At 32.4% G+C, this 16,314-nt stretch overlaps 1 protein-coding gene across 1 annotated transcript in view; it reads right to left on the reverse strand.

The window, feature by feature from the left end:
* The window catches only part of LOC139500337 (uncharacterized), a 118,845-nt gene that overhangs the window by 47,564 nt on the left and 54,967 nt on the right, over positions 1-16,314 (reverse strand). Inside the window, exons 56-78 of the mRNA XM_071289077.1 lie at positions 16,076-16,239; positions 15,566-15,739; positions 14,435-14,650; positions 13,880-13,922; positions 13,282-13,622; positions 12,294-12,518; positions 11,047-11,089; positions 10,557-10,717; positions 9,839-10,012; positions 9,149-9,361; positions 8,721-8,763; positions 8,366-8,523; positions 7,520-7,690; positions 6,824-7,033; positions 6,301-6,343; positions 5,510-5,673; positions 4,786-4,959; positions 4,348-4,600; positions 3,777-3,955; positions 3,224-3,406; positions 1,382-1,637; positions 818-981; positions 144-320 (exon numbers count right to left, since the gene is read on the reverse strand). Of these exons, the coding sequence (XP_071145178.1) occupies positions 144-320; positions 818-981; positions 1,382-1,637; positions 3,224-3,406; positions 3,777-3,955; positions 4,348-4,600; positions 4,786-4,959; positions 5,510-5,673; positions 6,301-6,343; positions 6,824-7,033; positions 7,520-7,690; positions 8,366-8,523; positions 8,721-8,763; positions 9,149-9,361; positions 9,839-10,012; positions 10,557-10,717; positions 11,047-11,089; positions 12,294-12,518; positions 13,282-13,622; positions 13,880-13,922; positions 14,435-14,650; positions 15,566-15,739; positions 16,076-16,239 (3,929 nt within the window). The remainder of the gene's footprint in view (positions 1-143; positions 321-817; positions 982-1,381; positions 1,638-3,223; positions 3,407-3,776; positions 3,956-4,347; positions 4,601-4,785; positions 4,960-5,509; positions 5,674-6,300; positions 6,344-6,823; positions 7,034-7,519; positions 7,691-8,365; positions 8,524-8,720; positions 8,764-9,148; positions 9,362-9,838; positions 10,013-10,556; positions 10,718-11,046; positions 11,090-12,293; positions 12,519-13,281; positions 13,623-13,879; positions 13,923-14,434; positions 14,651-15,565; positions 15,740-16,075; positions 16,240-16,314) is intronic.

Below are 16,314 nucleotides of genomic sequence, written 5' to 3' on the forward strand. Positions count from 1 at the left end.
TTACTGCAACTGCTGCTTTTCAAGTCTTCAATGTTTTAGACAAAAGATAATTCATTTGTGGCAGAAATTATTTCTTGTTGCCTATTTCTAAACTCCATGCTTAGATTTAGCAAGAGTTTACTTCTGTGATGTTAAAACTTTACCTGTTGAATCCCATCCATTGGATAGAGCTCCAGAATAGCTTGACAATTCACACTGAGGATCTTTTTGGAAACCTGCTATTCCTAATTCCTCCATCAGTAAGTCAACGGCCCAACTTGGTAACTGATTGACATTTGTGTTAACCTCTAACTCACTCATGTAAGACACCAATGAGAAATCTGTAAAGTTCATCAGTAAATCAGTATAAGTACTACAATTAAGATTTAGGTATAAGCATATAAAAATTCAAATGTGTTTGAAGGCTGTCAACATTTACCAACAGAAAAATAATTGAAATTATTTCAAGATCTCCAGCTTCTTGAACGAAGTAGCCTAAAAAAATTAAAAATAAATAAGAAATTAATTACTTTTTGTAAAGTACAAAACAGTTAGAATCATTAAAAATTCTCCTAAGTTCTCCCTATTCAATATTTCTAAATTATGGCTATTCCAGGAAAAAATGTATGAGAAGGTTGGACAACACTTTTATTATACCCCACCACCCATAATTTTGTAACAGAATTGTATTAATGCGACCATTCCTATCACCACCAGATATATCATGTGGTGTCCAAACCTGCAATATATTTTTTCCTGGAAAAGCCTTAAGCCCAAACCTTGAAAGTTTATTTTCAATTTTTGTTTACCTAAATTACAATTTTTTTTAAGTTCTTACCAGGAATGGCATATGGCTGGCTGTAGTTACATGAAGATTTGGGTAACTTTACATCAGTCAATACTGTGTGTTGTACTGCACATGGTCCAGCAGCAGAATAGCAGACTTCAATGTCCATATTAACTACAAACACTCTCTCACTCTGGTAGTTCACTATTTTGTATCTGTAGAACAGGGGGGAAAAAAAGACTTGAAAACTGCTGGATTTTGGAAGGAAGGAGGGAAAACTAGACATGGTAACAATATATATGATTGATTGAATGGACATTTAAAAATAACATGTTTTTGTCTTTTCAGATTTATTTCAAATTCAATCAATATCCCTTTCAGTCAGTATGCATGGATAAATTTTTTGCCTTTTTAATAGAAATATGAGCTATCAAAATTAATTAGGTTGTAGCTAACTAAAAATATAATTCCACTGTGTCTATAAAGTGGGGATGGTAGTAACATTTCATTATCAATTAATAATACCCCCAAAAAATATAAAATGACAGATTTACAAATAAACATTTTTAAGACGATGAAATGAAATCTCAAATTCAATGTAAATATAGTTCTTACTTAATATTAACAAGCCCTCCGAAGGAGAAAGTATCTTCTTGTGCATACTGGAAACTATACAGAGATATAGTTCTGTTGAAATTCTCTATACCAACTGTGAACTCCCTACTACACACATCAAGGTCAGCATAAACTCTGAAGGTCGTATCTAACTTGGCAATGTCAACACAGCAGTCAATTTTAGTACAGCTGTCACCAAGGTTACATACAATACCAGAACCAGGCAATGTAGTGAGTGTTGGTGCATTCTGACATCCTGTCCAAAAAATATATATATATAGTTAGAGAAAGTAGATATAATGACATTCTTGTAGACTAAACCAGGTTAATAATTTTTCAAACTATCTACAGTGGATTCCTTATTATTTGTTGGATACCAATATTCATGGATTTCATAGTTACAGGGGAACCACAAATTACAAATTTTCTTAATGAATTTATGCAGACTTTGGCCAAACAATGTAATCAAATATCCACAAAATGCATATTTTCCTTAATCCACGAAAATTGGTACAAACGAAAATAAATGAATCCACAGTAAACAACAAGTTAATCTAAACACAAAAAAAAGAAAAAAAAAATAATTATCATCATCTTCTCATGAAATACCATCAAGTATTTTTACATGTTTACTGATGTAGGTAGAATTGTGAACAAACAATGCATGCACTACTAATTTTAACAACATTTTGTCCACCATTTTTTATTTAGAAAGTGAGTGTGTTGGTATATTTCTCACCTGAACTAATAGTCCAGTTTTCAAGGTTGACTGGTTTATAAGGTGCAGAAGATGCCACACACTGGCTAGGTTGTACATGTATATTTCTCACCTGAACTAATAGCCCACCCTTCTAAGTTGACGGGTGTATAAGGTACAAAAGATGTCACACAGTGGTTAGGCTGTATATAATATTACCTGAACTAATAGCCCACCCTTCTAAGTTGACGGGTGTATAAGGCTCTATAAGGTACAAAAGATGTCACACAGTGGTTAGGCTGTATATAATATTACCTGAACTAATAGCCCACCCTTCTAAGTTGACGGGTGTATAAGGCTCTATAAGGTACAAAAGATGTCACACAGTGGTTAGGCTGTATATAATATTACCTGAACTAATAGCCCACCCTTCTAAGTTGACGGGTGTATAAGGTACAAAAGATGTCACACAGTGGTTAGGCTGTATATAATATTACCTGAACTAATAGCCCACCCTTCTAAGTTGACGGGTGTATAAGGCTCTATAAGGTACAAAAGATGTCACAGTGGTTAGGCTGTATATAATATTACCTGAACTAATAGCCCACCCTTCTAAGTTGACGGGTGTATAAGGCTCTATAAGGTACAAAAGATGTCACACAGTGGTTAGGCTGTATATAATATTACCTGAACTAATAGCCCACCCTTCTAAGTTGACGGGTGTATAAGGCTCTATAAGGTACAAAAGATGTCACACAGTGGTTAGGCTGTATATAATATTACCTGAACTAATAGCCCACCCTTCTAAGTTGACGGGTGTATAAGGTACAAAAGATGTCACACAGTGGTTAGGCTGTATATAATATTACCTGAACTAATAGCCCACCCTTCTAAGTTGACGGGTGTATAAGGCTCTATAAGGTACAAAAGATGTCACAGTGGTTAGGCTGTATATAATATTACCTGAACTAATAGCCCACCCTTCTAAGTTGACGGGTGTATAAGGCTCTATAAGGTACAAAAGATGTCACACAGTGGTTAGGCTGTATATAATATTACCTGAACTAATAGCCCACCCTTCTAAGTTGACGGGTGTATAAGGTACAAAAGATGTCACACAGTGGTTAGGCTGTATATAATATTACCTGAACTAATAGCCCAGCCTTCAGAGTTGACGGGTGTATAAGGTGCAGAAGATGCCACACAGTGGCTCGGCTGTAGATAATCTTCAAACTGTAAATATCTTTCAAGTTCAATGACGACAAGTTCTGACAAAGGATTTGAGTCTGTATAACTGTTAGTTGATAGCCAGGTTGTCAAGTCAAAACCTAAAATAATGAAAATCATAGTCAGATTTCTTAGAAAGAGGAATGTGTCTAATAAATGAAACATGAAACTGGGATAATTTAAGTGGAAAAAAAATCAGTTCTTTCTGTTTGGCAAAAAATGATTCTGTATTAGAATTCTATTTTAAACTCCACATATGTTTACTTCAAATGTTTATATATATACAAATGTTATTCTTCAAGTAATGCTGGTACTACTCATAAATAATGATCATACTTCAGTTAAAAGATAATGGACATATAAACATAAAGAAATCTGCATATAATATCCATTATGGTTGAAAATTTTAAATTAAAAAAAAACTTATAATGCAGAAGTAAAGATTTATAACAAAACTTTGACTTTTCTTACTTGGATTGCCAGAGAATGCAAATCCATTGTTCCAATTACAGGACTTCTTTGGTAGTTTGACATTATCTAACACTGTATGTTTAACATCACAACTGTCTCTGTCTGAAGTCTCCATACACAGACCCATGTCAACAGATACCAGGTACATTCCTTCACTGGTTAAATCATGGATCACATAGCTGGAAAAAAGTTTGAAAAAAGGAATATTAGGACGGTCAAAATAAAAAAAAACAGAACTGTAGCACAAAAGACTCTACAGTTAGTTTAGACAGGTTAAAAATAACAAAGTATACAATCAGTAGCAAGTTTTTGATTTTGTTGATTTCATATTACTTTTGGTAGATTACAAAATCCTCATAAACTATATAAACACAGATATATGTCTCGCCTTTTAAAACCGTATCACTAGATACAACATTTGTATGTGCCACCAATTCTGCTGAGGACCAAAAATAACACTAAAGAGTTTTGATTTCACAACTATTGTCACGGGTGACACAAAAAATATTCCAAATAAACAAATTTTCTAATAGCATTTCTTAAAATGTATTCTTCTACAGATTAATCTTACTCCATTCTAAGTCCTCCTTGTAAGGCAAAGGATTGTGGCTTTCCCCACTGGAAATGTAACAGGGACACAGTAGTCTCCATTGTCTCGATGCCAAGAGTTATTTCATATGTGCAGGGATCCAGTTTCACTGTAGACTGGATTTTCTTATCAATATACCCAATATCAGAACACATAGTAACTGATGTACAGTCTGATTGGATGTTTAAAGATACCTCTGTTGGTAGAGTAATGGAATCTACAAGATTGCCACATTCTGAAAAACAAATATGTACTAACTTTCTTGAATTCATACAATTGCATTTAAAAGTTTTGCCTTTTTTCCTATTTACATATTCTCAATTACATTTCATTATACACAGCAAAGAATTTTTTTTAATTTCTTGTTTTTGATTTAACAAATATTCTGATAAAAACGTGAGCTATAAGCCATGTTCTTACCATCATTCAGTCTTCCATTAACTGTGGTGAAAGGTGAGACAGAGTGATCACATGCAGTTACTTGAAGGTAGTCACTGATACCAGTATCTTGTAACAGTTTGGTTGTTGTCGCTGAAGGCAGTGGATCCACCTTGGCTTGATTCTCAGCCAGTAAAAAGTTGTTCAGAGAAAATGCTGTAAAATAAATATGCAAATTTATGCATATGAGAATTGCAATAAACTAATGTACATGAACGTTATTTTCATTCTTTTTATATTTTAAAATACTGAAAAATCAAAAATGCTTGAGGTATTTTTAATATTGCCAAAATTGCAACAAAATAGGTTTGGCAAAGGTGAAAACCTTGCATTCTAAATTATGATAGCATTATTTGTATGCCTTATCTTATGATTTTTTTTGGTTAATTGTTAATAATCGCAATGATAAATCAGCAAAAATAATTTCTGAATTTAAAGTACAGTAAAAAGGAGCACCCTTATTCAGTGATTCATAATTAAGATACTGAATAGATGTTTTAAAAATAATTGCACTTACAATGTTAATTGTCACATGTTTCTCAGTTACTGAAAAATCCAAGTCTCCATGCAAAAATTATTTGAACTATCTGGTAGCAGCAGAGTGATAAAAGAATTCATACATACTTACCACCATAAGTTTCAACGCAATGGAGATTGTAGGACCATTTAAAAAGAGACTATTTAAATTTCCTAAACATACCAGTACCTGAATCAAAGAAAGTTGAACCAGTGAAGCAATACTGTTTAGAAAGCTGTGTACCACTGAACACGGTCATTTCAAAGTCACATGCCCCTGATGTTTCAAAACAGATCTTCATCGTCATATCCAGCTGGTATTTTCCTGCTGACTGTAGATTTGTGATAGTATATCTGAAAATATCATTTAATATCATAATAATTCTTTATCCTTGTATTCTAAAAGTAATATTTTAGGGGGAAAATAGTTCTAAATGTTTTAATGGTTATTTTGGCAACAAGGCTCGATGCTCCAAGAAGGGAGTTATTCTTTTTTCTTCCTTTATACTGTACTTATGTCTTATTTCAATTTAGTCATTTACGTTTTTTTTCCCACCAAATCAATTAAAACAATAGCAATACCATCTTAATTCATTTTTTTTAAATTTTTATTGATTTTGCTCTGATATTTTTCTTCAAAAAATTATATCATGCTTCATTTTCAAATATTTCTCCAAAACCGCAAACAGTTTTGGTGATATTAAAGATGATATAAAATCCTTCTCCTCCTCCCCATTTGATTGTGGAAAAAAGAGTGAGAATCTCAGAATTAATTCCATTGCAGAGAAGATGCATAGCAGTCATTGAAGAATTCTACTTTTGTGTAGGTAGTGTATAGTGACAATTCTTTAGCTTGTTTTAGAAAACCTTTCAAAACTGTTTAGATAAAGTACAATATTTTTTGGGGGAAATGCTTTTTTGGCCTAGTTTTCCAAGAAATTGTTATCTCATAAAGATTAACATCTACTTCAAATATCTTACGTGAGTCTGACAACATTCATCAATGTCTTTGTCTCTTCAACTCCTACAATTGAACAGATTTTTTTTGTTAAAAGACTCTTTTGATCAGATATTCTTAAATATTTCCTTTAAAATATATATTTTTAAATAATTAAAAGTGATCAAACAGCAACATACAACAAAATGACATAAAATCAATAAATCAAGTCATACGCCTTTTTGCACTGCAAGATCTGATATCAAATTTGCATTAACTAAAAAAAAAGCTTCAGACCATTTTTAATCAACAAGTCCTTAGCTCAGAATGGCATAGAGCTCAAGTATAAATTCTGTTGAATCACTTTTTTAAACAGATTCTAATTTTCCAGGATTTTCAGGATGGAGGCACTCAACCCACAAATTAAAAGTTTCATTGCAATAAAAATTTCTGTCACTTAATTGACACCAAGTTTGTAAAACTATATCAGAATATTAACTTTTTCTAAACTATAATCACAAGTTAGCAACTTTGTAAACAATTATTCACAATAAACAAGAAACTTACCGAATGCATATCCATTGAGATCTACTGTTTCATATACCCTTTCAATACCAAACTTAAGTTTGTGGTTACAGGGATCCAGTTCAACAAAGGAATGGAAACCTTGTTGCAGGAAGTCAGAGTACATACAACAATCTACAGCAGTACACTTATCGTGGATGTTACAGGCTGCATTGGCAGGAAGGGTTGGCAAGGTGACGTCTGCTGCACAATCTGAAAAGTGCATGCATCAAATGAGAATTGAATAAATTGTAATAAACACCATCTTACTGCACTGATGGGTGAAGAACATGATATTCCTAAGACATGAGTTTATTCAAAGTAAACAAACAAATCTTTAACAGATAATTGGAATTATTATGTCCCTTTTAAATGGAGTCAAGAGCTGTGAATATTATAAAAAGGGAAAATCTCTAAGTTAACTTATTTTAATGATTAATTCCTCATGAAATATGGTTCAATTTTATTTAAGATCTTGTCAAATATGTTTTCAAATAAAACTTCCAAGCCATAAAATATCAATGTCACACAATACGTATGCTGAAACTTGAATATGACACAATAAAAATACAAAGAAACTATTTTTTTTAATTTTTGAGAAAAAAACCTTTAACATGAGCATTATTAACTATGATCAATGAGGTCAACCATTCAGAGGAAAGAGAAAAGCACTCCTTAGACATAGCAGTAAAACATTACCTTTTTGCCATCTCTCAGCACCGATTGGTGAATAATCAGCCACTGTGCAAGGTGTTCCCAAAATATAGGAGTTTATTCCAAGTAAGTTAAACAGATCAGTCTTTTCCTGTGAAGTGAATGTCTGTCCAGATGTTTTACCAATACTGGTCAGGTGACTAGCCAATGAAAATCCTGAAATTATAACAATAATTCAATCTTTAATAGTGACAATCAAGTATGAAATACAATGTTATTTTGTGTAGTGACTAATAAGTGATATACAGGAAAATATGGAGTCTGAAAAAAAATGCATTTTTCTCTCTGATGACAAAAGCATACTATAAAAACTTCTAAAAAAAGTTCATCTGTAACCAAGAAAAAGTTCACAATTTTTTGTTAATCAAGTTCTTTTAAAACCGTATGCTGGTCTTCTAAATCATTGACCTCTTCTATCTGTTTATATAACTAGCAATCAGTTTAGTTTAAACATATTTTTTGTCAAAAACAATGACAAAGGGATCAGATACAAGTTTTTCAACTTCGGAAGTCTTCTCCATAACTAGCACCAAGACCTCTTTTCGAATTCCATTCCCTTGAAGCGCATGTGGTCTTAAAAACTTTTGTTTACAATCTTCAATGACTTTCTGGTAAGGCCACAATAGCAAGACACCAAAAGTATATGACCATATGGAATAAAATAGTCTCATTTGGGATTATTTCATCAAATTAAATAACAAGATTTTCGACAGAAGCAAAATTATATTTCATATCTTACTCTCTTCCAATAAGTAATATTTTACAAAACCTTTTACCAAAGCCTTCCTTGGTAACTCAAATCAAAGGCACAAAAAATATAAGTCAATTTACCTGCTGTGGAATAGGTCAGATTCCAGGCACATTGTCTCCATGGTATCATAGCATCAGTAAAGGCATCCATTTCTATCTCACATACCGAGTTGAAACATATCTGGACTTTAAGGTTGACTCTGTATTGACGTTCAACTGGGAATTTCTCTATTTTGTATCTGTAAGACAAATAATCATAATACAGATGGTGCAATGACCAATAAGACCACAAAGTCATAATACCAATTGTATTATTTCTAAAAATGTGTAAAATTACCAACATATTTTTGTGAACACATTAAAAAAAGATAGCTAAATTTAATACTTTTTCTGTATAAAAGGTTTTGATGATTGAATAAAATAAAATTTTACTTACGTCAACTTTACAACTCCTTTCAAATTAAACTTCTTCTCCACACCTGTAACAATAAATAGAATTTTAAATTCAGCAAAAAAAATTAAAAACTCTAATCATTTATTTTTGGCAAATTATGCCAAAGTTTCATTCATTTTAAATAACAAGTCTTTGCAAAAGGATGGGAAACAAGGAAACGTTTATAATAGCTTTTTCTCAATCTGTTATTATCGATTTTAAAACAAATTCATAGCAAAAAGTAACATGAGGCAAAATAATTTACAAACATTCACAATATCAAAAAGACATGTTATAAATTTTTATTATCAAATTAAAATGTATTTGCAAAATTTTATTTTTATTTTTATGAGGAGTGTAAGGAAGGGACAAAGGTTAAAAAAGTATTGTTAGCTTAATTATGAATGAATTCCATAAACAATTATAATTACCAAAAATGGTGGCATCAGTCAAATCTAACTTTAGACTAAATCGTTCGATGCCAATTGTCCCGATGTTTGTACATGGATCTAGGTCAATGTATGTGTTGAATGGACGTCCCAAGAAATCAACATCAGAACAGAAATCTACAGCTGTACACACTTCAGCAATGGATCCTACTGACGAGGAATGTAGTGTTGCCATGGGAACATCAAGTGGACACGCTGTATAATATACAAAATCATGAATATAGTAATGTATATCTTATAAAGTATTGATGTTTATTTTTCTTTTTTATTTCTGTTTACAAACTGAAATTGTAACACTTATATTCTGCTAAAACTCTGACATGAAATTAGGGTTCTTTCCCATGCATTACATTGAACAAATACATACTAATAAGCTTTTCCATTTTATCATAAACTATTCACATTTTTGTTTACCTTTTAAACATAGTTCAAAAGTGATGTGTGCCACCTGTGGAGCAGGAACTTCCTACCCTTCCAGAGCACCTGAGCTAACCCACCTTTTTTAAAGGTTTGTGCTAACAAGTCTTTGTTTTTTTTGGTAGAATTATCCTTTTGCTTTGGTCATTGTGTTTGTTTTTACTTATGCTTTTGATTATTCCCTTCATATCTTCTTACTTTTTTATTTGAACAATACATATATATCAAACAGAATGCAGGGACAAATAATTTTACCATCCTTCCATCCAGCAACTGATGGACTGTACTTAGCTCCAGATGGTTGACACTGTGTGGGAGACATCATTTCACCAATTTTTAGGAATTCCAGTAAGCTTGATGCCTTAGCAGGTGTAAGAAGGGATCCTTGTGGTAAGTTTTGATAAGTATACCAACTGTTTAAGTTGAAACCTAAAACAAAATAATTTAGAATTTTATTAAATGGTTATCATAATGTCATTAAACATGATATTCAAGTTGTATTTTAATCCACATTGGTAAAAGAAAATAATATATGAATATGTAACTATATACTGTCCTATTCCTTATGAAAGTAAGCAAGAAGGTTAGATACTGTGGATTCATTATTATTCATGGGATGCCAATTTTCATAGATTTCAAGGGTAAACATGAAACACAAATTCAAATATTCAATGAAGTATAAATTTTTCATAGGATTGTATGTAGACCTGTCAAAACCACAAATTTAAATATCTTTGAAAATACAAATTTACCTCAATTCACTAATATTGGTACACACGAAAAAAAAATGAAAACACAGTAGTCTATGGTATACATGCATATTTAAACTGTACATTGAAGATAGGACAGAAGTTTTCCTCTAAACATGTGACATTTTATTTGTCAATACATTTAAAAATATAGATATATCTGCAGAAATGTAAAACCTTTTATCATTCTCATTTACAGATTTTTAAAATCTCTTAAGAATTACCTGGTACTCCATAACTTGTATCATAGTCACAGACCGGAATTGGTAGAACTTGTCTCTTGAAGAGTTCAAATGTCACATACTGTTGACTTCTGTCTAAGTACATACTCATGTTGAGGTCTACGCGGAAATACTCATCCACTTCATTGTAGTCAACCAGAAAACTGTAATACAAATCAGCCAGACATTTAGCATTTTAAAATAAACATGTATTGCATACTTAAATTATCTGCATTTGATTTTTTGGCTTTAAGCTTATCTATCTGATTTTAATTATTTAAGTACAACATAAAAATGTTATAGGCTTGACTCATGATTGAATGTGTTAAGTTGGAACCCACACATAAAATAAAAAAAAATCAGAATTCCACATAAATGTTCAAGATTTCTTTAAAAAAGATACAAGCATCCTCCATTTTTTCTTATTTCAAGTAGCTCACCCCACAAACAATTATAATTTGGACAGCACTTATCATCAATTCGTAAAACTTACTCAAATATATAAGCATCTAACAAATCTTTGGTATCTTTCTGTCCTGTAAAATAACATAAACATTATAAATAAAATGTTTCTTACTGTTTTTCTTCTATTATTTGATTCATCAGAAAGTTATAAATATAACTATAGAAAAAAATGTCATTGAAAATTAAAAAATAAATAAATCAAAACTAATCAAACGTATTGTTTTCATTCTAAGTTGAACAAGTAGATAATTAAAGAACCTTAGTGAGCACGCTCACATACCCCACGTCCCCACATTGTCATTGGAGAAATTAAATAAGTATAAGAAAAAAAATTGTATAAGAAAAAATATTGAATAATAATTTCCTGTCAATATACATAGTATGTCCTTATTATCTACAAAATTTCATGAAATTCTGTTGTGTATTTTCAGAGGAGTTGAGATGACAAACTGTTGCAGAAGTACATTGAAGCAAATAAGTTCAAAGGGGCATAACTCCTAGAAAAAAATTGAACCGTAATTTCCTGTTGATATGCACATCTACATAGTATGTCCTTATTATCTACAAAGTTTCATGAAATTCTGTTGTGTGGTTTGAGAGGAGTTGCGATGACAAACTGTTGCAGTAGTACATTAAAGTAAATAAGTTCAAAGGGGCGTAACTCCTAGAAAAAAAATTGAATCGCAATTTCCTGTCGATATGCACAACTACATAGTATGTCCTTATTATCTGAAAAGGTTTCGTGAAATTCTGTTGTGTGGTTTGAGAGGAGTTGCGATGACAAACTGTTGCAGTAATACACTAAAGTAAATAAGTTCAAAGGGGCGTAACTCCTAGAAAAAAAATTGAATCGCAATTTCCCGTCGATATGCACAACTACATAGTATGTCCTTATTATCTGAAAAGGTTTCGTGAAATTCTGTTGTGTGGTTTGAGAGGAGTTGCGATGACAAACTGTTGCAGTAGTACATTAAAGTAAATAAGTTCAAAGGGGCGTAACTCCTAGAAAAAAAATTGAATTGCAATTTCCCGTCGATATGCACAACAACTTAGTATGTCCTTATTATCTGAAAAGGTTTCGTGATATTCTGTTGTGTGGTTTGAGAGGAGTTGCGATGACAAGAAACAGGACTGACGGACTGACGGACGGACTGACGGACGGACTGACGGACGGACGGGTCAAAAACATTATACCCTCCGCAACTTCGTTGCGTGGGGTATAATAACTCAAGACTTCTTAAATTTAAACTTGACATATGTAATGATCAAACTTACCCCAGGCGTAGGTCAGGAAGTCCAAATCAATGACCAGCTTCTCTATTCCAATCTTGAATGACCTTTCACACATATTGAGGTCAAAGTAAGCATGAAATGACCTTCTCAGTAGTGGTATATATAAACAGAAGTCGATGTAAGTACAGCCTGAAGCGACGTATCCCTTAGGTGTGGCTATAGACGATGGAGTCAGTGCTGTTAAGTTACCTAGTCCTCCAGGACATTCTAAAAAAAACAGAACAAAGCCTTGATATCAAATATCATAGTTCAGATGTTTACAAAACATTTTTTTGTCAGGTTAGTATTAATATGTTACAATTTTGTCACAAATATTTGCTGTAGGCCTTCAAACTCCTTACATTGAGAAGAGGAGAAAAGACCAAAATAATAAAATTCCGTCGTTTAGAAATCTTCCCATCTATATTTAGATATAAGCAATGGCCTAAGCAAATAAGACCTTTTACCACATGTTGTCTACCTCTCATAAAAAGATGTTGATGTGAATTTAAAATTTTGAACATGGCTATTGGTCATATCCAATTTACTTAAATACATAATGTATAGATGTCCTTATGAGTAAAAAAAAAAATCATAAAACTACCGTTTTTGGCTGTGTATAGTCCTCATTTGTGTATAATCTGCACCCCCATTTACCCCCCCGAATCTTGTATAATATTATTCATTTATCAATTAAATTTACATAATATGGAAATGATTGAAGAAAACTACTATTTTGCTATTTGAAGACAAAGCAATGGTTCTTTTCACACCTGCTCCTTTGAAGGCTTGTCTGGTACAATATACTAGTCAAGTATCTATAAATACTAAATTATATGGCCATTTAGCCATGGTGTTGCCAGTTTATTTACTACTTATGAGTTTGAATGTCCCTCTGGTATCTTTCATCTCTCTTTTACAACTACAGTACTTTTTAATTACAACCACCTTTTGAACATATCAAAACATAACAAATAGTAAATATAGTTACCATCTCTCCAACCGACAGAATCTGTTGGCTGTGATTGGTACATTTGACTGTTAATGTCACACTGTGGATCTTGTAGGTATTCAGCTATACCAAGTTTCTCTAAAATCTGCTTAACTAAAATGTCTGTCAATTGGCTCTGGAGAGAAAGTCCTTGCTCAGCCAAGAAATCTGAGGCTGAGAAATTGTTAAAACTGATGCTCCAGTCACAAGCAATTTTTGGAAGATACAGGTCTTTAACAATTTCTAAGGTTATGTCACAAGCTTTTCCTTCTTCTAAACAGACACTGGCATTCATACTAACAATGAACTTCTTTTCTGCTTGTAGATCAATCACCATAAAACTGCAAGAGAATTATCAAAAATAATACTGCATATAGAATTGCAAAAAACAAACAAGTGTTGACTTGTCAACAAAAAGAACCATAAAACTACATTTATAAACAAAATAATATCATATAGTTACCAGATAAAATGAACAAGGTTACATGAATAAAATGATCTAAAAGAATTTCTCATTCATCGTATTATTAAAATAAAATATATAGTGGTTTAAATCAGAACAGCCATTTCAAATACTATAAAAATCTATAATACTCACTCTAAAAACATGATGTTGCCCAACTTAAGGTTTTTCACCATACCTGAAAAAAGAAAATGTGATAAATTTCACATATAAACCACGTATGCGAGGTCTCAAGTTTATATTATTGGTTACTCAACCACAACTGCACTTTCCCAATGCATGTTGTGGCAAATTTTCTTATTTTTTAATCGTTAAAATCTGGAAATTCTTCTTTTCTGGTTTTTGTACCTTTCGAATTGTACAAATTAATTTGTGATGGTGGACATTTTGAACATTTTGTGAAAGGATTAAACACTTATAATTTGATACAATGTTAATAAGCAGAATATGGAAAATTGTACAACCAAGATGGCACCTTATTTGTGTCATGTCAGGCAATGTCAGGTAATTTCTAACAGAAAATTTATTATAAAAAAAATAAAAATACGAGTTAACCAACACCTGAAGTGGTGATCATGTGGTAGGGTAAAAACGAGTTTCAAAGGGGGAAATCATGCAAAAAAAATTTACACATATTTTGGGATATTTTGTGTTCATTGATGCTGGGCCCTAATAAGGCAAAACACTTACCACTATCAAATGAAAAGAAAGCTTCATCAACACCAAAATGATCTATTCCAGCCTTGATTCTGTACTGGCATCCATCTAACAGTATATAGAAGTGAAAGGACTTCTTAATAAACTCAATCTGGACGCAGCATTCTACTCCAGTACAATAATCTGGTATGTGACATGTTACAGGGATGTTGTTAGGTATCTTTGGTAGTGCCATGTCTAAGGGACATTCTGGAAAAAAGGCAAAATTGTGATAGACAAATATCTACATAAAAATTATAACTTGTTGTATACACATCAAATTTTTCCACATATCTAAGATATTCGGAAAAGGACATCCCTCACCACTTTTGGACAATTTACTGCCTGTATATATTTCAGGTTGGTTAAATATTTTTAAAACAATCCTTCCTACCATGCTTGTCACAGTAAAAGCATTGTGGAATTTCTCTCTTAAATATATATTCCTGTCTTGACATGAAGAATGAAGAACAGAAATAAGAGCAATATTTCTTTGCTTTGTGTTTTGTGATGTGTGTAGGAATTTTATTTATACATGGTACCCATTTTTGTCCACTATAATAGCAATATATAATAGTCTTTAAAGGGCCAGAAAAGCATACAACACTTTTAAAGATTTAACTTGAAGCTCTATCTGTTTAGATTAAAAACATGTTATTTCAACCTCTATGAAGTCCTCAGACCTAACTCAGAATTCAATATCTGCCTTAAAAAACTAACCTTTATTCCATCCGTCTGTTGACGGAGAGTAAGGGGCACTACTTCTGCTACAGGATGGATCAACTGTCTAAAAAAACTAACCTTTATTCCATCCATCTGTTGACGGAGAGTAAGGGGCACTACTTCTGCTACAGGATGGATCAACTGTCTAAAAAAACTAACCTTTATTCCATCCATCTGTTGACGGAGAGTAAGGGGCACTACTTCTGCTACAGGATGGATCAACTGTCTAAAAAAACTAACCTTTATTCCATCCATCTGTTGACGGAGAGTAAGGGGCACTACTTCTGCTACAGGATGGATCAACTGTCTAAAAAAACTAACCTTTATTCCATCCATCTGTTGACGGAGAGTAAGGGGCACTACTTCTGCTACAGGATGGATCAACTGTCTAAAAAAACTAACCTTTATTCCATCCATCTGTTGAAGGAGAGTAAGGGGCACTACTTCTGCTACAGGATGGATCTTCCATGTACTGTTTTACTCCTGTCGCTTCGATGAAAAGATCTGAGACATATTCTGGCATAGAATCAAGAGCTTGGTCTACTTGGTTTTTCAAGAAGTCAGTTGCTGATATGTCTGAAAAAGAATATTTATTAATTATTAAAATGGTGAAGTCAACAGACTGAAAAATATTTTGATTCTTATGAAATTTAGATCAAATAAATTATTTTCACTTGCAAGGTCATAATAATTATTTCTTGTACTTGAAAATTGTCAATATGCTTACTGTACATTCAGTATTATTTGTGAGGTACCAGTGTTCCTGGATTTCATTAGAACAGGTAAACTGTGAATCTAAATGTTTAATGAAGTATATAAATCTTCTATAGGATTGTATGCAGACAGTGGCAAACATCTATTGGATTTGGTCATACAGAGTATAAATATTGTCAATAGACCTCTCATACTTACTAGCTAAAGAGATTTTAGTCTCTAGATTACATAGAGGTTTTGGCAGCAGTATATCTTTCATAAGCTCCACTGTATAAAGGCATGCCTGTTTATTGTCCACACATAAAGATACCCCAACATTCAACAGAAACATCTTTTCTGTCTTCAGATCATCAAGTTTAAACCTGTAAGTAAAGGCCAACAATAATTTCTAGTAAAACTGACACAATGAAAGGTAGTTGAAAACTAACATACGTAGG

Source organism: Mytilus edulis, chromosome 13, assembly GCF_963676685.1.
Source record: "Mytilus edulis chromosome 13, xbMytEdul2.2, whole genome shotgun sequence".
NCBI lineage: Eukaryota > Metazoa > Mollusca > Bivalvia > Mytilida > Mytilidae > Mytilus > Mytilus edulis.